Source organism: Typha latifolia, chromosome 9 (assembly GCF_019914945.1).
Source record: "Typha latifolia isolate L0001 chromosome 9, TyphaL0001v2, whole genome shotgun sequence".
Lineage (NCBI taxonomy): Eukaryota > Viridiplantae > Streptophyta > Magnoliopsida > Poales > Typhaceae > Typha > Typha latifolia.
Window position 1 is genome coordinate 1,225,351 of NC_133094.1, and position 21,072 is coordinate 1,246,422.

Sequence of the window (21,072 nt, forward strand, 5' to 3'; positions counted from 1 at the left end):
AGCATTTTTTATTTATTTTAATCTAGAAAAGTTTCTCTCCATGTGATTGATGGACTTGGATAATGACTATATATCCAACTCCAAAAAGGCCCACCTCTTTGGAAGAAAAATAATGAGGATAAAAGATACCCTCAATATAATAAGCATAAGAGAGAGTGAGAGATTGCTACTTCTCCGTTACAAACAAAATGTGACTCCTAGTTGTGATAGAATAAATTTTTTTTTTTTAACTTTTTCTCTTTTTTTTTTTTTGGGTGAGAATAAAAGAAAATAAAAATTAACATCCATGGTACCTCTTAGAGTCTTGAATTAACTTATTAATCATTTCCCATGAAATGGAAGCTACTAGGAGTGTAAAGTCGGCTCAGGCTCAAACTCGACTTACTAAAACTAAGCTGAGCCAGATCAAGACTGAGTATGAATCGAGCTATTTTCAAGCCGGAATTAAGTCGAGTTGATCGAGTTAGACTGAGCTTGAGTTGAGCTCAACCCAAAAATTATATTATTTTCAAGTCGAGCTGAACCAAGCCAATTATTCAAGCCTAGAAAATTTGGTCCTAAATTGCTAAGCTTTAGAATAAGCCAAAACTATTTAATATATATAATATTAATAAATATTATGCTTGAGCCGAAGTAAATGAGCCCGTTCCAGCTCGGGCTCCAACTTGACTAGAAATTTAAATTGAGCTCGAAAATAAAACTTAGGCACGATTCAACTCAAACTAAGCCGAGCCGAACCGTTTATTTATTTTGACTACCCTATCGAACTCATTATATTATTAATGATTATACTTGTACTAGTTAATAACTACTATAAATAAATGCAGAGTAATTAGAGATTCTCGCAACTAATCCTCCACCACCTTCTCTCCTACGGCCACCTCTTATCATATCGGCCATATTTTAAAATTATTTTGGTATAAAAATATCTAACAAGTTGACCTTTTTTTAAAAAGAAAAAAAATTTAATCTCACATTTGCTTCTTGTACGCCATTGACTTATCGTACAAGCAAAGGACGGTTGACATATGCAACTTGCGAGACATCCAGCCTATTTTTCTGACTCTCTCTGGGTGTATATATAGATATTTAGAGCCTTTTTTTTTTCAAATATATTTACAAAAACCATCTTCTAATTATTTCGATATAAATTTTTCTTCTTTCTGGATAAATTATGATTCAGATAAGAGAGGGAGATCGAATAGAGTTGATAAAAATTAATAATTCTTATAATTATCATCTTGCCATGTGCATGCTGGATTAGTTAAGGTCACAAGTTTTGCATCCTGTCAGAAATTAATTAATAATTATAAGTGAATTAATTAAGTTGCCTCTCCATCTGGATCTAATTGTTTTTTTTTTAAATTTTTTTGAGATAAGAAGGAAGATTCTAGACAAGTTGAATTCTATTTAAATAAGAAAGAAAACACTTTGATTTTTATTTATTATTTAACTCTTGCGTCGTGAATTTAATCCTCAAAAACACCGTATAAAATGAGGAGTTATTTAAGTTTAAATCAAAATATTTTTAAGGATTAAATTTATAATACAGGAGTCGAATTATAAATACCGATAAAATAGAATGATATTAATTATAAAAAAAAAATGAAACGTTTTTTGTATCATTTTTGCATAATCTTATATATATATATGTAGAACTTTGGGTTATATATTTGGTCTTTTTTTTCCTAGGGTTTGGTGATGCAAGCTTGAGACACTAAATTTGACAAAATTAATTTGGTCCCAATGGTCCAATGCTATATGTAAGCTGATAGATGACCATTTCAATTGTTATTTTTAAGGTATAGTTATATATTTAGGCTAAAACTTAACCTAATTACAACTCTTAATTTTTTCTTTCTAGACTAACGATAGTTTATTAGCGTTAATATTTTCTGCGATGAATATGTAGCAACATAATCAAACTATCCCTCTATCTATAAATCGGATTACATTTTTGTGAGGGTAATTAAATTGTTTTTTTTAAATTTACATCTATGTTAATGACTGACTAACAACTACGACTTGATTTAAATTACAAGAGTTAAATGCTTAAGTTAAAATCGGGTCAAACTATCGAAAATTAAATTATAGTTCCCTAAAATATAATTTATTTTTTATAAGTTAAACATGTCGTTCACAAAATGCGGTCCAAAATAAGCCAACATGCACCAAACTTTTAAAATAGACACAATCATAGTAAATCTAACCTAGAAGTTTGGTTAAATTTAAGTAATTTAGTGTGATATTTTCTGCACATATTCACTAAATTATATAATTTAATTTAAAAATAGTGAATATATAAAATATAAAATATAATTTCGTTAAAAGACTGGGTGTTATATATCTTTTGTCATTATCATCTCACAAATATGCGAAAATTAATAAAGAATATTTTGTTAACAATAACAAATATGATGGCAAATGTGACCTAATCTTTAAATAAGGATATTATGGTTTATAACTTATTTATATTCAAACTATCGATAAGTAAATGCAAATAAAATAAAGTATATCCTATTAATTCCTTATATAAATAATAATAATAATAATATATTTACCAAAACACTCATCCTTTCCTACTTCTTCAAGGCAACATATATGCATTTATAACGTGAGATTAACATAGTAAAAAAGAGGCTATATCTTATCAAGTCCAACTCTACTATCTTATCCTTGAATAAACTTATCCCGGAATTTGATCACCAACAGTTCATAGTTTTGACTTACGAATAAAAATAAACATCCCTGGCACCAACTCCGGATAAAACTATCCAAGGACACGAATAAGTACAAACTAAGGAATAAAGTTTTAATTTAACTCTTAGAATTAATATAACTTTTTTTCTTATAGAGATATAAACTTTTAATCTACGCTCCAACTCATGATCTCTTAATTATATCGATAAGTTTCACGTATGCATGGCAATAAACAAACTATCTAATAACAAGTTGATGGCTGGGAATGGTCCCAAAACTAATTTTTCTCGTGATCACGGCCGTCTTTTTGCATGCATATTTTCAAATTTTTTTAATAGATTTGGATAAAATTAAGTATTTAATTATAAACTAGTTTAGTGCATGGTGTACATATAAAATAGTAAGTTTAGAAGAAGAAAATAAATGTCAATTTGAATTAATATGACATCAGAGCTTGGTTTGATTGAGACTAATTGAACAAATAGTCAATTACATTGCTTTATGGAGTAAAACTTTGACTAAATTTGTTGCATTCCAGTTAATAGCTTGCATGTTGATCTCTATAAATTACGTGAGTTTGTGAAGAGAAGTCAAAACTAATATATCACATTAAATGTGACCGTTTGAAATGAGATTAAATTAGACTGGATAAATGAGTCAATCTAAAGTTTAAGCAATAATTAAACATTATTATTTGACATATAACTAGTAACTTATGTCACACCTACTCTGAGGAGGAGTTGAGATATTATTATTGTGTATATGTTTCGTTATCCTAGCATTAATAATTATTTGATAGCTCTACTTGCTTACCTTCGTTTCATATCCATCTCTACTTCATCACCTCCAACTTATATGCTCTCATTCATTTCATCTATCTTTTTCATATATATATATATGAAACTCAATAATTGAGCCAAAGCTCGAGTTTGTCTCGGTAAGACTCGATTAAACTCAGTTAAGGCCTAGAATTAATAGTGTAATAATATATAATATATAATACATACGACTAATATGAATTTATGATATTTTTTAGTTATTAAAAGAAAAATACAAAAGTTGAATAATAAAAACTAAAACGATTAGTATTTAGAGTTATATTTAATTTTACTTATTTATATAGTATTTATCTGTTAAAAGAAATGAAGGAGAAAATATTTTTGAGATAGTAAAAAAATATAATGTAGGGGTTAGAACGGTAAATATCCATCCGGAGGGCCATGAATTATAATAAACGCTAAACTTGGGGTGTTTTTTGTAATAAATACTCCGTTTTTTTTTTCCTTATTATTGGATGAGATCTGAGCCGTTGGATCCTTAAGCCCTCTCTCTTACTCCTTAGAAACCCTAACGGCGAGAACAAAATACCCGAACTCTTCTACCTCCAAGCTACCGATTCCGAAGCTCACCGAAGTGGGTAAGAACCCTAAAAACCCTAATGATTTTGATCGCTTCTCTGTTTTGATACGTGTGTTCACTTCGATAGACTCGAATCCAGTGGTTTAGCGAGTTAAAAAGCCGACCTTTGTCACTAATTTCCGCGATTTTTCTTGGTAGGTTTTTGTGTTAGAAGGAGTGGGGATGGCGACGGAGGAGGCGAAGGCGGTGGTCCCTGAGTCGGTTCTCAAGAAGCAGAAGAGGGAGGAGCAGTGGGCGTTGGCTAAGAAGGAGGAAGCTGATGCGAAGAAGAAGAAGGATCGCGAGAATCGGAAGGTCATCTTCTCCAGGGCGCAGCAGTATGCTAACGAGTACGAGTCCCAGGTATTGATAATAACTGTTGGTTTTTGTTTTCTTTGACATCAAAATTGGATCTTTGTGTAAAATTGGCAATTGGGTGATGCATTATGGTAGGAGAAGGAGCTGATTCGATTGAAGCGGGAAGCGAGGTTGAAGGGTGGATTCTATGTTAGCCCTGAGGCTAAGTTGTTGTTCATCATCCGTATTCGAGGGTATAGCATATTATTGTTATTTAAAGTTTACGCTTAGTTTGTCTGATTATGATCTGGTTGTTGATTGGCTTGTGTTATTGCTGTTAAATCCTGTTTAGTATCAATGCCATGCACCCCAAAACCCGAAAGATCTTGCAGCTCTTGCGTTTGAGACAGGTAATTTGGTCTTTACCTGAACTAATTGTTCAAAAAGTTGATATACACTTCCTTAGTTAATCTATTGCGTCCCTGTTTCTCTATAGATTTTTAATGGGGTGTTTCTGAAAGTTAACAAAGCCACTATGAACATGTTGCGGAGGGTGGAGCCTTATGTGACATATGGGTATTGAATGTTGCCTCGTGTTATTATAGTTTGGATTTTTTTAGTGCATTGTTGTTGTTCTGATCAATGGGATTATATTGGTATGGATATCTTAGGTATCCGAACTTGAAGAGCATTAGGGAGTTGATCTATAAAAGGGGTTATGGGAAACTAAACAAGCAGAGGGCTCCCTTGTCTGACAATTCGATCATCGAACAGGTTTGCTTCTGGATTAATGTTGTACATTTTACTATCTAGTTTAAAGAAAGTTCATTCTTGTAATGCTTCTTGTTTGGTTTGTAGGGTTTGGGTAAGCATGGTGTTATTTGCATTGAAGATCTTGTTCACGAGATAATGACTGTTGGTCCACACTTCAAGGAGGCGAACAACTTCCTATGGCCATTTAAACTCAAAGCACCATTGGGTGGATTGAAGAAGAAGAGAAACCATTATGTTGAAGGTGGTGATGCTGGAAACCGTGAGGATTACATCAATGAGCTCATCAGAAGAATGAATTAGGTTTTTATGTTGTTTTCTGTTTTATTTTAATGAAAATTTTCAGGTCAACCTGATCTCACATTAGGAAGTGTGCAATTTTGCTATTTCAAAGCAAATATCTGCAACGCAAAAGTTTTCTTTTCTGTCGCATTTTGTGACAAATGTCCCTTTTATGTTGCACTGACATTTTTATTTTAAATATCAAAGGAAGTTGGTCTTAATATTTTTGGTAAAATTTTCTCTTCAAATGTTTCCGCCAATTGATACCATCTCTTTTAGTGAAAATTTAACTTCGAGCACATTATGCTAAGTTCCAATTGCTTGTCTTTTATTTATGATTTGTTCTCGTCTGTTTCTTTATTGGAGGTAACTAAGATATCTTTATTCTTTGGCATCTAATTATTGAGGTTTCATAGACAGAAAACTTAACCTACTTGACTTGCAAATGTAACTGCAGTGGTTTTTATTGTTATAATGTCTTAAGTGTCATCCTGCTATGTATATTTTTGTTTGCAGTAATATATGTGGAAATATGTTATGCAGATATCTTGCTTTTATCATTACCATTTACCTTATATTTCCTTCATACGTCTCATGTGCATCAGATTATAGTGATAGACATAAAATCTTGTTAATTTTTCTTATAATCATAAATATACTCGTCTCTTTCACATGTTTTACTTATTCGTAAGCCTTTTGTTTTCACTATCTGACCCCCCCTGATTGCAACCTATTGGATGCTGTCCTTGTGTTGAACAGGAGAACACTATTTTGCCGTAAACTAAGTAGTGTTGTAGACTTGTAGTGGCTCATGCTAAGTGGTTATCTGGAAAACTGTCTCGCTGCTATTTTTATTTTTGTTTGCAGTAATCTTAGAAACAAGTTAAGCAGGAGTCTTGTTTGCAGTAATCTTACCATTTGCCTTTTCTTTTCTTCGGTCTGATTTGCACAGATAATAGCCTGATAAATTACTAAGTCTTGTTAATTTTTCTTATCATGAGAAAAGGTACTCAACCCTATCATTTGTTTTACTTGTTCAGAAGTCTTTTGTTTCTACTACCTGAAATCCCTTGTTTGTAAAATATTAGATGCTGTCCTTTAGTTGGACAGGAGAATATTATTTTGTTTCATATCATGTGCTCATCTACCTCTGTTTCTTACCAATTTAATGTTGTGAAGTACTTCTTGTTTCTTAAATTACATTAAATTCTTAGCTGGATGCTTACATTGACATCTACCTACAGAAACCAATATCAATACTTTTGCTCTCATGTTTGTCAAATACTTTGCTCTCATGTTTGTCAAGTTGTCTCATGTAAACTTTTTAGGCTATGGCTAACTTTAGCATATAGAAATATTTAAGGATAACAAATTGCAGAATAAGATTCGAAATCTTCAAAGTGCAGTCCTGTGCACTAAAATCCAATGGAAAAGATCTTTTTCCTCATGTATTTTGGTGATCTTTGAAGAGAATTGAAAAAAAAATATATTATACATTCACAAGCAGCAAGCATTACAATATTGTGGATTGGTGTTATATTCCTATCATCTAGATGAGAAGTCCTAATCTTTGTTAACAATTTTCCAAAGCAATTTTGCATTATGGCCATCTACTTGTACTGTGTCCTTTTGCTTATAAATTGAGTACGGATCTTTAATCCCGTCAGTAATTTATATTTAGGAATAGCTGAGTCGAAAAATGATTTATATCAAGAATATCTTTCTCACACTTAGTAGGTTTTTTTAACAGATTTTAAATTTGTATATAAGTTTTAAACTCCGTTAGCGATTTATATTTAAAAATTATTATTCTAGTTATTAAAGTCTACTAAACATGATAAGAAAAAATTGGGAGGCTAATTTAGTCAAAAATTCGCTTTCTAAAGCCAACATCAAAATCCATCAAACAATAGAAAAAAAAAGAGAGAAGAGAGAGAGAGAAGAGTCTACCAAATATTTTGTACCATACGAGGAAGGAAAGTGAGGCTTATGGGAGGAAAATATAGTCCTGCTTCATAATTTTAGTGCATAATTACATGATAATCATAAAGTTAAAATCTGTTGAGAAAAAAAAGGAGATGTCATGCAGAGGAAATTAGCAACTCTTGGTGATCAAACATTTTCCACTACAACAGGATGCAAAAATATCATGAACTTAAACTGAAATCTGAAGGTGTTTGTTAAAAAGCCAAGCTGAGAATTTTCGGCAAAAGAAGTGAAACCTTGAGCTAGAAATATGTGACTAAACGCCGAGAGCAGTTGGTGCAGGAGTAGTTCCTCTTGATCTTGAGGCAGAGAGGAAGGCAGCAGAGGCTCCTCGCCTTCTCGACATCGGTGGCCATCACCGCCCCGCCGCAGCACGGGCAATTCCCGGGTGCCGTCTTCGTCTCCAGCACCTTCACCTTCTCTTCACATAAGATATTTAGACACATCTCCTGAAGCTTCTGTTCTTCTTTGAGAGTTTATGGAGGTGGTTATGTACAGAGTCTAGTTGGTTTTTAGTACAAGTTTTATTTTCTCACTGTAGACTTTTACTTTTCGCAAATTGGTACTATATTTCAAAATTTTGTGATAAGGAGAAAATATTCTTTGAATTAAATGGTAAACCCAGGTCTGATGACTGTGTGAACAGTAATATCATTATAAAAAAAACAGTCCTAGGAGTGATTAGACCTCTAATATAAAATAGAATATCATATAGTGTAATAAGTATATTTGATGTTGTGTAAAGTTAATGTAAAAATACTCAAATAATTTTGATTTGATACATAAATTTTAACTCAAAAGTGTTTATACTTTCTTGTAGATATGTATTGAATATGTGTAAGGTTGTAATGCATATTTAAGTAAGAAGATAGGAGAGAGTAGATGAAAAATTAAGCTGAAACTTTTAGTTTGTGGTAATTTTTAAAATAACTTTAGTCAAATCAAAATAAAATTGTGAATTAACAATTTAATATTTGTGTTCTAATCTAAAGTAATATTCTCTAATTTAAAATAGAAAAAAGTATAATTCTGAAACAAACTGAGGGCTTAGAGAATTTTAAAGACAATGGGGGAATATAGGAAGCTATATGAGTCTACTTAGTTCATCACAGAGAGAAGCCAAACTGGTATCTCAGTGAAAAAGAATCAGGTGTCTCAGTCATTGGGATACCAATAACTCTTATGGAATCAAAGTTAGTCTTTGTGATCAAACTATTGGTACATAGATACATCCTCTCTTTTAACTAATTTATTGAATATATATATATATATATATATATATATATTAATTCTAATTTTTATATTATCTTTATGATTTCTGACTATTTTCTTACCTTACATAGCATTAGCTGATGTTGGTGTTCATGCTAAGATTAGCACTACCACAACTCTAATCTGTTGTTAATTTTGTATTATAGGTTCTTTTGCAGGCTAATGCTTTTTAATTAACATTTGCTTATTATTTAGTGTTCTATGGAGCAGCACATTGATTAGATTGAGGATTAGTTAGGTAAAGGCTTCTTTGTAAGCCTTCACTCTTAATCTTTTCTTTTGTAAAGTTCTTTTGAATGGATGATTGCCCTAGTGGACTATTACTTGGACAATGGATCAAATTCTATATAATGACAAAATTGCCCCTACATATATTTATCATTTTAGATTGTTAAGTATATTTTAATTTTAAATAACTTATTTTTAGCTTTATTATTATTAATAGCATTTAATATATTTTATAAAAATTTGCATATAACACCCTTTTTTTTTTTTTAACAAAATAGCCGTTTACACTCTACATTTTATATTTGTAAATTGAGCCCTATAATTTATAATTAATACCGTGAGAATATTTCGCTAAGTAGAAATATTTTATTTCTAAAATAATAAAATACCCTTAGTATAACTTGGTTGAGGGTATTTTTGTAATTATTTTAGTATAGCTAACTTAACCTATGTTTGGTTAAGTTTAACTAACATATCAAACATCAGGGTGTTTTCTGCGTATATTAACTAAATTTATAAAACTTGATTTGTAAATAATAAAAATGTAGGATATAAAGTATAATTTTATTAAAAAATTTACATATAACACCCTATTTTTTTTTATAACGAAATAGCGGTTTGTGAGAATATTTCGCTAAGTAGAAATATTTTATTTCTAAAGTAATAAAATACCTTTAGTATAACTTGGTTGAGGGTATTTTCGTAATTATCTTAGTATAGCTAACTTAAACTATGTTTGGTTAAGTTTAACTAACAGATCAAACATCAGGGTGTTTTCTGCGTATATTAATTAAATTTATAAAACTCGATTTGCAAATAATAAAAATATAGAATGTAAAGCATAATTTTATTAAAAAAATATTATATGCAAATTTATTTATATTTTATTTCTCTTAAATTTTATTTTGTACTACTATACCTCGTGCAATTTTAGCCTAGGCTTAGTGACTCAAAATAAAAATTTAGAGAGAGAAAATATTCTTTATTCAAACTGGTAACAATGTTTAAAATAAAAAGGGTATTAATTTTTTATATAGAATTTTAATAACTATAATTCAGTTAAAAGTGCATCGATTGAGGTATAAGTGATTTTATATCAAAATTTATTACGGTAGATTGTATTTAACCCTTATAATGGTTTCTTGGTAAACTCAAATGGTCCACCTGGCCTCTCCCCAACGGCTATCTCCAACGGTTCCATTCCATTCCACCACTCTTCTGGGCCCCAGTCGTCAACGGCTCCACTCTCAAGGGTACTTTCGTAAATTCAGATCCATCCCATCCCTTCTGGGCCCCAGTCGCGATTCATAAAAACCACCAACTGAATAATAATCACATAAATCATCCGAGTTTACCTAAATACCCTCTCTTCAGGAATAAAAATACACAATGGCCCTCCTTAAAATATTATTTATCAATATAAATCACACTTTAAACTTAATATTTAAGAGATATATTTTACACTGTTCAGTATTTTATATTAAGAGAAAAATATTTAACGATTCAATATTTTAACTACTAGGAAAAACATTAATCAATTCAATATCTTATTAAATCTATTTGTTAATCATCTTATTTTAATTAAATATTCTATATATGAATCACTTAGTTGTTTAATATTTTTACTATTTATAATGAACTGTTTAATATTTTATTTTACCCTTTGCTAATTACTTTAGTATGTGGACTAGAATGTTAGATAGTTTTCTAAGGAGGGCTATTTTGGTCAAAATCTTTAAAATGGTAGAGAGAACCAGGGTCATTATGGTCATTCACAGTGGTAGGCACTATCCGCTACAAATACTTCTCCCCTGATCACGAGCCACGTCAACTCTCTCTCTCTCTCTCTCTCTCTCTCTCTCTCGTCTCTCCGCCTTCAATCGCCCCAAATTGTTTCTATCCCTCTCGCTCTTTCCGACCGAAGGAGAGGAAACTCGAGAAATCAGGTGAGGAATCGTTGCACGATTCGTACTCTCGGTGTGTGATTAGGTCAGCGCATTGTGGTTTGTTGGATTTTGATGAACATTTTAGGGTTTATCCTGTCGAGTCCTGGGGTTCTGGTGTTCATCGGAATGGGTCTTTAGATTTTTCTTTTCCCAGAAAAAGTTTGGATCTTTAAGTCTCTGATCTATTAAGAGTAGGAAACTCGGGATGTTATGTATGTATCCGGCTAAGATTTGGTCTAGTGAATGTGGATTCGCTTGCTTAATGTCATGATAAGCTGCTCAGAGAAGCTAGGTTCGATTTAATTATTGAAATCCAAATGTTGAGATTCTTGTTTATTAATGAAGGAAAGCTGTTCATAATAAATTTGTTTGCTTTATAACTTTTATTATTTTGATCCTCTTTAGAGATCTCATTCATCAAGGAAAATTTATTGATGATAAAAATACCTGGTAACTTTGAGAGGATTGATCGTCCAGATTTAAGTTAGTCTCCTTATTTTGATATTTATGCACGATAAGAGAGACACAAGAAAATTCTATACCTCTGCTAGGTATCATCTGTAATGTACATATGAAACCTATCTCAACTTATCCAAGTTGTCAATATGTACTATTTCATAGAGTTGGGATTTGCAAATTTATTGACTCTTTGAGTTACAAAGAATGCAATACGACTCGTAATGTGTAAGTAATTAAACTTTGATCTTTCTATCTTCTTGAGAAACCAAAAGATTCTAAATTAGATTCTACAGCTAGCCTCTCCTTGGTAATATCAGAACAGTCAATAGAAATGAACGATTAATAGGAGATGTGTATGTTGCCAACCATCGACTTTCCACATCTAGATATGTATTTGTTCTTGAAGAATCTGTTCCTTTTTGTGTAATAATTCCTATTATGTGTAATATGGAGCATATCACTACCTCTAATAGAGCACTTTTACTTTAGAAATCCGACATTGAAGCATCTAGTGCTGATGTTTTGTCTAAACAAGCAAAACACAATAGTTGAGTATCAGAATTCCTTTTGTCAGATAAGAATAGGTCTTTTCTTTAATGATTTGGTTTCAGACCCACAAACTGTAAGATAAGCTAAATGCATATGCAGGGTTCTGTTGCTTGGCATAGAGAGATCCATTTGTACCGCTGCTGCTGAAGCCTCGCTAATAATAACTTTAGGCTGCTCTATCGACGTTATTGCTGAGCTATTTCATCAGGATTAGCTAGAGGCTGTTTCATATGGTAATTATAAAGTGAAATCTTTCATGCCTTTGGCATCATTTGGTTGATATTCATCCTTTGATCATAGAGATGTTTGTTGGCTTTCTAATGACACTTCCATCTGTAGGCAACCGATGAAAACCTTCCGCCCAATGTCATCAAGCAGCTTGCCAAGGAACTGAAGAATCTTGATGAGACACCTCCAGAAGGCATTAAAGTTGTTGTAAATGATGATGACTTTTCTATTATCTATGCCGATATTGAGGGTCCTGGTATGATGATTATTACAGAGGCATACAAACTGTTACCTTAAGATAATAGATTACAAGTTTGTTAATTTTCTGTTGCAGCCGGAACCCCATATGAGAATGGTGTATTCCGCATGAAGTTGTTATTGTCTCACGATTTCCCTCAGTCTCCTCCAAAAGGTTTTCCCTCAATACTTGAGTTAGCAAATCTAGATGTTGCGGCTCTTTTTAACTTTTTATGCTATTCAGGATGTGAAATGACTACTTTGTTGACTGTTCCTTTAATTTTTTTTCTTAGGGTTCTTTTTGACAAAGATTTTCCATCCAAATATTGCAACAAATGGTGAAATTTGTGTTAACACATTGAAAAAGGACTGGAATCCAAGTCTTGGATTACGACATGTTTTGATTGTAAGTGGAGAATTCCTCGACTCTATATCCTTTCCTAGTTATGGTAATTAGATAAGTATGTCAATTAAATATATCAGAAACTGGTTGATTTTGAATTTTAATCCTTTTCACCAAAACACCTGGCATTGAGCTCTCCTTGGGGGACCGAAAATGCTCTTACACCTCAGAACATGAGCCCAATTACCATGGTCACTAAGAAGGCCAGTGGCCCATTGGATGTGAAGAGGCTAATAATAGTAAACTGTAGCTTGGCATGTACTAGTTTTGTTTTATGTCATTGTTTGCTTGAACAGTCAAAAGAGCCTATTGGAGGTGCATATAGTCATTCTCTGCCTGTTCATGTATGCCACCTAATCGAGGGCTTGTTGGCATTACTGACAGGTAGTCAGATGCCTATTGATTGAACCATTTCCTGAATCAGCGCTTAACGAACAAGCCGGCAAGATGTTGCTCGAAAATTATGAGGAATATGCCAGGCATGCCAGGTCAGCTCCTTGCCTAATACTCTCTGTCTAGTTGGATGTATACACAGTCATCTTCACATCTGCATATATGGTTTGAGCAATTATAGTACCATAATTAAGTTACCAAACTCATAATAAAGCATTGTTCCAAGTATATTGCTTTTGCATCATCATTCGTTTAAATTAAGAGAGTCATGCCGCTGCTTTCTTGGGTTTTTTTTTTCCTTGTCATCTCCATCACATTACCTGGGTTGCTGATGCACTATCTCAGGTTATATACTGGAATACATGCTCTCAAGCCTAAAATCAAATCCAAGAGTGGAGCAATCTCTGAATCTACCATAGCTTTGAATGTTGATCAGAGCAACATGGCCCCTAGTAGCAAGGTTCCATTGGCTCCTACTTCATTAACTGCGCCCGCAGCTTCTAGAGGATCAGTTTTGAATTGTCAGGATCAGAATGCTCTTGTTGTGCCAGCTGCGGAGACTGCTGTTGGGGCATCGACATTACAGAGGAAGGAAGGGGTAGCTGCCGCCAAGATCCAGGTTGACAAGAAGAAGATGGATGCAAGGAAGAAGAGCTTGAAGAGACTATAAAGAAGGGGGCGAAGAGAACAAGTGTTTAGGTAGTTTGTAGGCACCAAATTTACCGAGTGGATGTTGAACTTACCTGTAAAATTATTAGAGGGGGGTCTGTCCAAAATGGAGATTTATAAGGAGGGGTGAGTTGTGTTCAGTTGGATTTATTTCTTCTTTAACTCTCTTCCTTCGCTCAATGCATAACATTTGAAGAAAAGAAATCCTTTATTTGTCGGTCATTTGTCACAGGAAAAGTTATATAATTTGATGCTTTAACATGCTTATTTGACTTGAATTTTTCAGAACAATGATACAACTGAATCTGAAATATTGATAGAGATAATTTAGAAACTCGTTTGGATGTAAACTAGAAAGTTCTTTTGAGGATCACATGAGATCCACACAAAAAGAGTCCGGTTCAGTTTAACATGGAAAGGTTTCAGAAAGAGGAAAAGGAGAATAGAAACTCACTGGTGAAAAGTTTTATATCTAGTTGGATATCTTTAAAGCTTCTCAAATTGGATGCAAGAAACTTTAAAAGAGATTTTTAATTCTTCCTAATGAATTAATTATCAAAATTTCCTCGTTGAATTTGTTTTATTACATTTTTTAAAACTTCTTCCTAGATCTAATCATGCTACCCAACCCTACCCCAACCAAATCAACATTCTTTAGTTCAAACAAAACCCATACCCCGCTGAAATAGGGGTGTTGGTTGGTTATAAACCTTCAAACAAAATGGAGAAGAGAAGAAAGAGTGGTTTAGATATTTAGAAATTACTCTTTATATTCTGACAGGATATTCCTTATTTGATACTCTTATATTTAAAAATAATCTGGTTCAAAGAAAAAAGAAAAAAAAGTTGTCTACAAAATGTAGTGTGTTATTCGAAAATTTCATTTCATTGTGAGAGTAATCTCTTCTATTCATCAGAGACTCCCCCCCCTCTCCCCTGAAAACAACAGCCACAAAACAGTGCCTTGAAAGCAAAGAACAGAGCTTGATGCTTCTCCTTCTCTCCTTTCTCCATTGACTGGTAGTCACATACCAAGTGGCTCTGGCCCATTCACTAGCTTCAGCAAAGGGAGTTGGAGTTAGGCATCCATCCATAGGCTTAAAAACTCATGGCTAATCATGGCCATGGTGACACATGAGAGTACTTGCATCTGGTCTCCTATGCATCCACTTGGAAGGAGTAGTCAGAAAAGAAAAGAAGAAGAGAAACTTTAAGAGTGAATGAATCATGAGTGGCCTGTGGTTGATGATGGCCATGGAAGCGTGTGGCTCTCCATGTCCCTTCATATTATAAACTTGTGGCTCAAATATGAGAAGCAGCTACAACCTACAAATAGATTGTTGGGCTTCATCACCAAAGTCTCACATTCCAATCTTACACTATTAATTGGAGATATTTCGTAGCACTGCTTGATTATAATTAGATCACTACTCAATTATCATCACATTATACATATAATACGATATATTTATCTTTCTTTCTCACTTTCTAAAACATCGTAATAAGATTATTATGGACACATCAAATATAAACAAAAAAAAATAAAAAAAAAATAATATGCAATACTATGATGAGAAAATTCTTCTTGAATTGGGACTAAACAAGCAAATGATTTGGGTTATATGGTCGGTTGTCCTCCAATCCAAGTCACTCCGATTACTAGCCGGTGACGTGGCAGCACGAATCACCTCACACGGCCCCTCCTCCTCCGTACACGTGGGCCTGTGCGCCCGAAAGTGTGGCTCAGATTTGCGGACCGCTTTAAGTGGACGTCACGCCTCCGGTAGACGGTAGTCCGTTAAACGGCCGCCAAGTTTTGGGGGCATTCTTGTCATTTGGGATATGCTACAAGGAGCTTTCGTTCTCTCTCCTCTCCTTTTCCTGCTACCTCGCCTGTCAGCTCGCCACGTGTTATAATTGCAGCAGCAAGATATTTGTCGAAGATTACATACGGACATAGACAGGGAATGCCATTGCTAGCTAAGTGGCCGTCTATTAACAAGAGAACTGTTAAATATTTATCTACTGTTTTTATTTATCCTATATTTAATTATGCTTTTTTTGGCTTAAATTTTAGTAACAGTAAAATTAATAAAAGTACATATAATTTATATAGAAAAATCGTATAAGGGAGGGCTCTTTTTTTTTTTATAGTATTTTTAAAAATCAAACTTTTTCTTTTATACAAGTATAAAAGTTTTATTTGAATAGAATGAAAGTTTGTGGTGACTTCTTCGTGAGCGTAGAAGAATAGTTATTAGAGTTCATCTGGCCATTATTAGAGCTCACAGCCTGACCACTAATTTCTTTTTCTTGCAGCAGAGAGGAAAAGCTACAAGGAAAAGCAATTGGATTCAATATTGAACTCATAAACTAACGTGTGGTCTCATTTTAGAGTCATAATCTAAATAATTATAAAATCTTAGTCATTAATGACAGTATCATGTACTCTCTAAGTTTTTTTATAGGGAAAATCTTGTCATGAGTTAGGTTTTTTTATTTAATTTTTTTTTAATGTTATGGCATCCAACGGGGGGAGGCCACGTAGCAAAGAAATGCTAATAAGAGAATGGTTTTCATAACTAATTACAACCACTAAATAAAGTAGTGCAAGCTAACAAAGGAGGCAAGACAACAAAACAGTTCGAGTGGGACGAGGTTTTGTGGACAAGGAATGCTCTACGACCGCATACCCTCTTTGCCACCATTAATTTATTCACTAATGCCCTCTTATTAGCCGTAAATTATTAACCTCTTGTCCTGTTTTGCAAGTAAGCCCAAACCTTTAATATAATTCTCGCAACTTTATATTATATATACCCACCGTGGAACTGGAACCGTGTCTCCCTTTCATCGCTCTGCTGCTCCCAGTTTCCATTGAAAGTCGCTCCCGGTTTGCACGATACCGCCGTATTCAACTCTGATCTCCGTTGTTCCTCTCCCTCTCTCTCTCTCTCTCTCTCTCTCTCTCTATATATATATATAAGGCGAGGAGGGAGGGACTTAGGGTTAGGGTTCCGGCGATGGGGTTGAGGAGGTGCGAGCTCTGCGAGGCGGAGGCGTCGGTGTACTGCGAGCCCGACGCCGCGTTCCTCTGCTGGGCCTGCGACGCCACCGTACACGGGGCCAACTTCCTCGTCGCGCGGCACGTGCGCCGAGTCGCCTGCGGCGCGTGCCGATCCGTCGAATCTGGACGCCGGATATCCGGGGCCGGGGCCTGCGCCGCTGATCCGGTCCGATCCGTCTGCCGCGCGTGCGATCCGGACGCGGAGGCTTCGTCCTCGTCGAGCTCGTGCGTCTCCGCCGCCGAGTCCGCTGCCAAGGCCCCGGCGGAGGGGAGGAGGTCTTGTCGTCGGCGCAGCTCCGGATCGCGGCGGAGGGTGGCGGTGGACTCGAAGGCGGAGGCGATCCTCGAGATGTGGAGCCGGAGGATGGGGCTGCACGCCTCGCGCGCGTGCGCGGAGGCGGCGATGCACGTGCTCGGCGCGTGCGACGGGGAGCTCTCTTGCGTCCCCCTCCGGGTCGCCCTCGCCGGCGCGCTCTGGCTCGCCGTCAAGCTCCGCGACGGCGGCGGCGCGCGCGCGCGTGATGCAGCTCTCCTCCGTCGTTTGGAAGCGTGCTCCGGCGTGCCGGGGAGGATCGTCGTCGCCGCCGCGGGCCGGATCGCACGTGCGAGAACCGGTTCCGACGAGGCGGGGGAGGAGGAGGGCTGGGCCGAGTCGTCGTAGGCGAACCCGGTTCGTCTCTCGCACGTGCGGTGGACGGTGGTGGCTTTTGGCTGCGTCTTTGAGGAGAGAGAATATATCTTTTATTTTTATTTTTATTTATTTTCCCAGGTTTCATAACGCTAATATATGATGAATGATGATGATTCTCCATAAGAATGGGACATTAAGATATCAATTATACGCTCATGATTTTTATGTTTGGTTTGGTTTGGTTTGTAATTAGTTAATTACTAATTAGTGATGCATGATGAGTTAGTTGTGGGACAGGGCAATTATTGCTCCCAAGCATCTAAATCTTGTGGTTATCTTTGCATTTAGCATGAACTACTAAGGTTGGTATGCAGAGAATATATTTAGTTGGATAGAATATTGAAAATATCACATGAAGTGACTAAAAGTCTGGAGAGTTTTGGATTCTCATGTCAACAAGAACAAGGCACATTGTATTTGACCAATGAAGCTTGTATTATATTACATATATAAAGAATTTTATGTGTTTACGGCGCAATGAGATAGGAGGCTTAGTTGGTTAGAGGGACTCATGTTGTATAACATATTTCAAATTAGAATCTCAACGGCGCTGGTATATAGTGGGACGCTGTTAAATTCTTATGGCTCTATCAGTAAAAATAATAATAAAATAAATTAAGCTTTAAAATTGTATTTAGGGTTCAACCCCCCCAAAAAAAAAGAAAAAGAAAAGAAGAATGCGTTATGGGTTGGCCAAATAGGTTTAGGATTGACACAATAGAATGAGGCCTTGGCCTGGCCTAAGGCCCATAGAGTTTAGTATTAACTCAAACCCGGCATCTCAGGGCAATTCCTCATCGATTACTTCTCAAAAGGGCCAATTTGAGGTACTTTGTCGTCGACTTCTACTCGAAATTCTCGACCCAAATACAAACCCGAGACCGACCTAATCTCTCTCTCTCTCTCATGGATTCTTTGTTAGCCAACTACGCCTCCGACGACGACGGAGATGAAGGACCCAAGGCCGAGAAGGACGACCCCATCCCTCCACCAAAACCCTCCTCTCTTCCCCCTCCTAAATCTTCCTCCTCTTCCTTCTTCTCCTCCCTCCCCAAACCTAAATCCCTCTCTTCTCCCGATCCACCAAAGCCTCCTCCCTTCGAATCAGATCAAGCGATTTCGATCCAAGCAGGAAAACCCACCAAGGATTTCCCTTCTTCGAACCCACCCAAGCCCCAAGGTCCCGTCTTTTCCTCTCTTCCCCGGCCCAAAACCTCCTCCTCCTCCTCTTCGTCTTCCTTCTTCTCTTCTCTGCCGCCTCCCAAATCGGAAGAGCCTGCGGTTTCTAAGAAGGTCGTGCGCTTTACGCCCCCTCTGCACCCGTCTCTGCTAAAAAGAAAGGATTTTGACGACGAGGATGAAGAGGAGGAGGAGAAAGAGAGGAAACCCATCAAGGTTTCCTCCTCTGGCGCCCCCAAAAACCTGTCTTCGATGCTTCCCGCGCCGAAGAACTCGCTTTGCTTAGCGCCTTCAGTGACCTCTGCTGCCTCGCGGAGATCTACTGTGGATGCCAAATTGCCGGCGGTCAATGCAGAAGTGGTCAGACCTGAGCCAGAAGGAACCGGTTTCGAGAGCTACCAGAGTTACGACGGTAACTGGGTCGGCGCATCGGTGGAAGCTGGGGTCGAGGGGATGGTAGATTCGAGCTTAGCAAGCAACAGTGATCCCTCTGGTTGGATCCCAAGTTATGGTACGGATGCTTCTGCGTGGGCTCCAGATTATGGTAATTATGAGGGCAATTGGTCTGATGGATCGGTTGCAATAGGAGCACCGGAAATTCCGGATGTGACAAGTATACTGGGAAAGAGAGGGAAAAACATCCCTGCTGCGCAGATTCTGGAGGTGAAGCAGGATGAATTGATGAAGAATAGACCAAGGGAGGGTCAGACTAAAATGACAGGAATAGCATTTGGACCATCTTATCAGGTTTATATTCGTCCTGTTATATCTTTTTCTATGATCATCTTTGTCTAATATGCTGCTTATCATGCGAATTTAGATCTACCTTATTATTCGTATAGCCTAATTAAGTTTCAGTAAAAGAAACCTTTAGCTGAATGCTGTGGATGCAGGAGAAAGAGAATTGAGCACATTTCCTGCTCTTGTAACCCTTGCTTAGTCAATGAGCTCCCTCCACTACTAAGAATTGGAATATCAATTGTACTTGTTTAAAGATGTGAGAACATGCTTCAAATGCAAATTTTAACTTTGTTCTGGTTATTCTGTCTAAGCAACCTGCAAGTATGCCAAAGAGATTAGGGTTCTTGTTCGACATCCATGCTTGGGCACATATTGATACTTACATAATAGCAGCATCTTTTGACCATTACCCAAAAGTCACAAGTGTTGCCACTGTTTAAATCAATAGGTGAAAAATATCTTTTAATGGAACCCTAGATCTAGGGCCAAATATGTCTTGGTTTTTCACATGGTTAGCCACCTTTGACTTTGTTAGGCAGGTTCTCACCCAGAACTTTTCTTGCCGTTGAATCTAACACATTTAGATTGGTATCATCAAGCTGTCAATGGTACAAGTACCCAAGCCGACAAGATAAATAAGAAGTTGGGGGTATGTTGTGAGAAATGAACAAGAAGTTAACATGACTGCGGTTGGTTTTACAAACAATGTGACTAAATAGGCTGAATAAAGGTAAAAGATGTATGCACACACACACACACACACATGACTCAACTAGTTAATTGCTTAGTTGTTATTGTTTTTGTTGTTGTTGTTGTTGTTGTAGGTACTGCATAATTTTCATATATATGCCTATATCATATTAGAAACTCTGAGATGAGTTATGACTTTGTGAAGTTGAAGAAATCTTTCATTATGTGCTTTGTAGAAGTTCTGTTGTCATTTATGATTTTGCAGTTACATTCTCCTATATTTTGATGTGCTGTCTATACATGATATCATCAATGTTTGCCCTGCCCTTATTGTTTGACTAAAATTTTCTTGTGTAGCCTATTTCTTCAGCCAAGGGAAAGCCCTCAAAGCTACATAAAAGAAAACATCAGATTGGCTCTTTGTTCTTTGACATGAGGCAGAAGGAGATGGAACTAGCAGAGCGACGCTCTAAGGGCCTCCTGACTAAGTCGGAGACACAAGCCAAGTACGGTTGGTGATCTTTGTTGTAACATTAGGGGCATCTTATCCCTTGGAAGCAAAGTTGGGGGAAGGAAAGCTTTATTTTACTCTGTTTACAATCAACATCTCATGGAAGCCTTGATTTGCTTATATGCATTCTGTGAAAGGTATACCTCCATTGTTTCACGCAATGGGAATCTAATGTCTTTGTTAACTTTTGGAGAGCATTTTTCTCATGTTTTATGCACAATCTGCTTGTAACTTACTATTCTAGTGTTTGCAGCACATTTAATATAATCAAGCCTTTTGATAAGCCTTTCTGTTTGCCTGATATTGCTCCCATCAGAGAGGTTGGCACCTAATTCTCGAGGGGTGCATTAATTGCTCTTAAAAAGTGTGAGGATA

General features: G+C 36.1%; 4 protein-coding genes across 4 annotated transcripts; all 4 read left to right on the forward strand.

The window, feature by feature from the left end:
• The first annotated feature begins 4,019 nt into the window (after positions 1-4,019).
• Positions 4,020-5,669, forward strand: LOC140795662 (large ribosomal subunit protein uL30y-like). Its single transcript, XM_073148356.1, has 7 exons — positions 4,020-4,117; positions 4,258-4,461; positions 4,552-4,649; positions 4,748-4,805; positions 4,892-4,971; positions 5,067-5,169; positions 5,254-5,669. The coding sequence occupies exons 2-7, from the start codon at positions 4,282-4,284 to the stop codon at positions 5,467-5,469; spliced, it is 735 nt and encodes a 244-aa protein (XP_073004457.1). The 5' UTR covers positions 4,020-4,117; positions 4,258-4,281; the 3' UTR covers positions 5,470-5,669.
• A 5,070-nt stretch (positions 5,670-10,739) lies between these two features.
• Positions 10,740-14,040, forward strand: LOC140794964 (ubiquitin-conjugating enzyme E2 22-like). Its single transcript, XM_073147264.1, has 7 exons — positions 10,740-10,880; positions 11,988-12,121; positions 12,228-12,372; positions 12,451-12,528; positions 12,647-12,759; positions 13,141-13,244; positions 13,495-14,040. Exons 2-7 carry the CDS (start codon positions 12,119-12,121, stop codon positions 13,817-13,819), a joined length of 768 nt encoding a protein of 255 aa, XP_073003365.1. The 5' UTR covers positions 10,740-10,880; positions 11,988-12,118; the 3' UTR covers positions 13,820-14,040.
• A 2,568-nt stretch (positions 14,041-16,608) lies between these two features.
• On the forward strand, positions 16,609-17,721 carry LOC140794965 (uncharacterized). The gene has a single exon (XM_073147265.1). It carries the CDS (start codon positions 16,842-16,844, stop codon positions 17,544-17,546), a length of 705 nt encoding a protein of 234 aa, XP_073003366.1. The 5' UTR covers positions 16,609-16,841; the 3' UTR covers positions 17,547-17,721.
• A 540-nt stretch (positions 17,722-18,261) lies between these two features.
• LOC140794963 (uncharacterized) lies at positions 18,262-20,980 on the forward strand. Its single transcript, XM_073147263.1, has 2 exons — positions 18,262-19,502; positions 20,544-20,980. The coding sequence occupies exons 1-2, from the start codon at positions 18,483-18,485 to the stop codon at positions 20,703-20,705; spliced, it is 1,182 nt and encodes a 393-aa protein (XP_073003364.1). The 5' UTR covers positions 18,262-18,482; the 3' UTR covers positions 20,706-20,980.
• The last annotated feature ends 92 nt before the right edge of the window (positions 20,981-21,072 follow it).

Excerpts from the sequence above, each read along its gene's own strand:
- LOC140795662 (XM_073148356.1), top strand. The coding sequence starts at position 4,282 with ATGGCGACGGAGGAGGCGAAGGCGGTGGTCCCTGAGTCGGTTCTCAAG. Across the intron at positions 4,462-4,551 it reads CTAACGAGTACGAGTCCCAG|GAGAAGGAGCTGATTCGATT; the intron begins GTATTGATAATA and ends GCATTATGGTAG. Across the intron at positions 4,972-5,066 it reads GAGCCTTATGTGACATATGG|GTATCCGAACTTGAAGAGCA; the intron begins GTATTGAATGTT and ends TGGATATCTTAG.
- LOC140794965 (XM_073147265.1), top strand. The coding sequence starts at position 16,842 with ATGGGGTTGAGGAGGTGCGAGCTCTGCGAGGCGGAGGCGTCGGTGTAC.
- LOC140794964 (XM_073147264.1), top strand. Across the intron at positions 12,760-13,140 it reads GATTACGACATGTTTTGATT|GTAGTCAGATGCCTATTGAT; the intron begins GTAAGTGGAGAA and ends CATTACTGACAG. Across the intron at positions 13,245-13,494 it reads GAATATGCCAGGCATGCCAG|GTTATATACTGGAATACATG; the intron begins GTCAGCTCCTTG and ends GCACTATCTCAG.
- LOC140794963 (XM_073147263.1), top strand. The coding sequence starts at position 18,483 with ATGGATTCTTTGTTAGCCAACTACGCCTCCGACGACGACGGAGATGAA. Across the intron at positions 19,503-20,543 it reads CATTTGGACCATCTTATCAG|CCTATTTCTTCAGCCAAGGG; the intron begins GTTTATATTCGT and ends TTTCTTGTGTAG.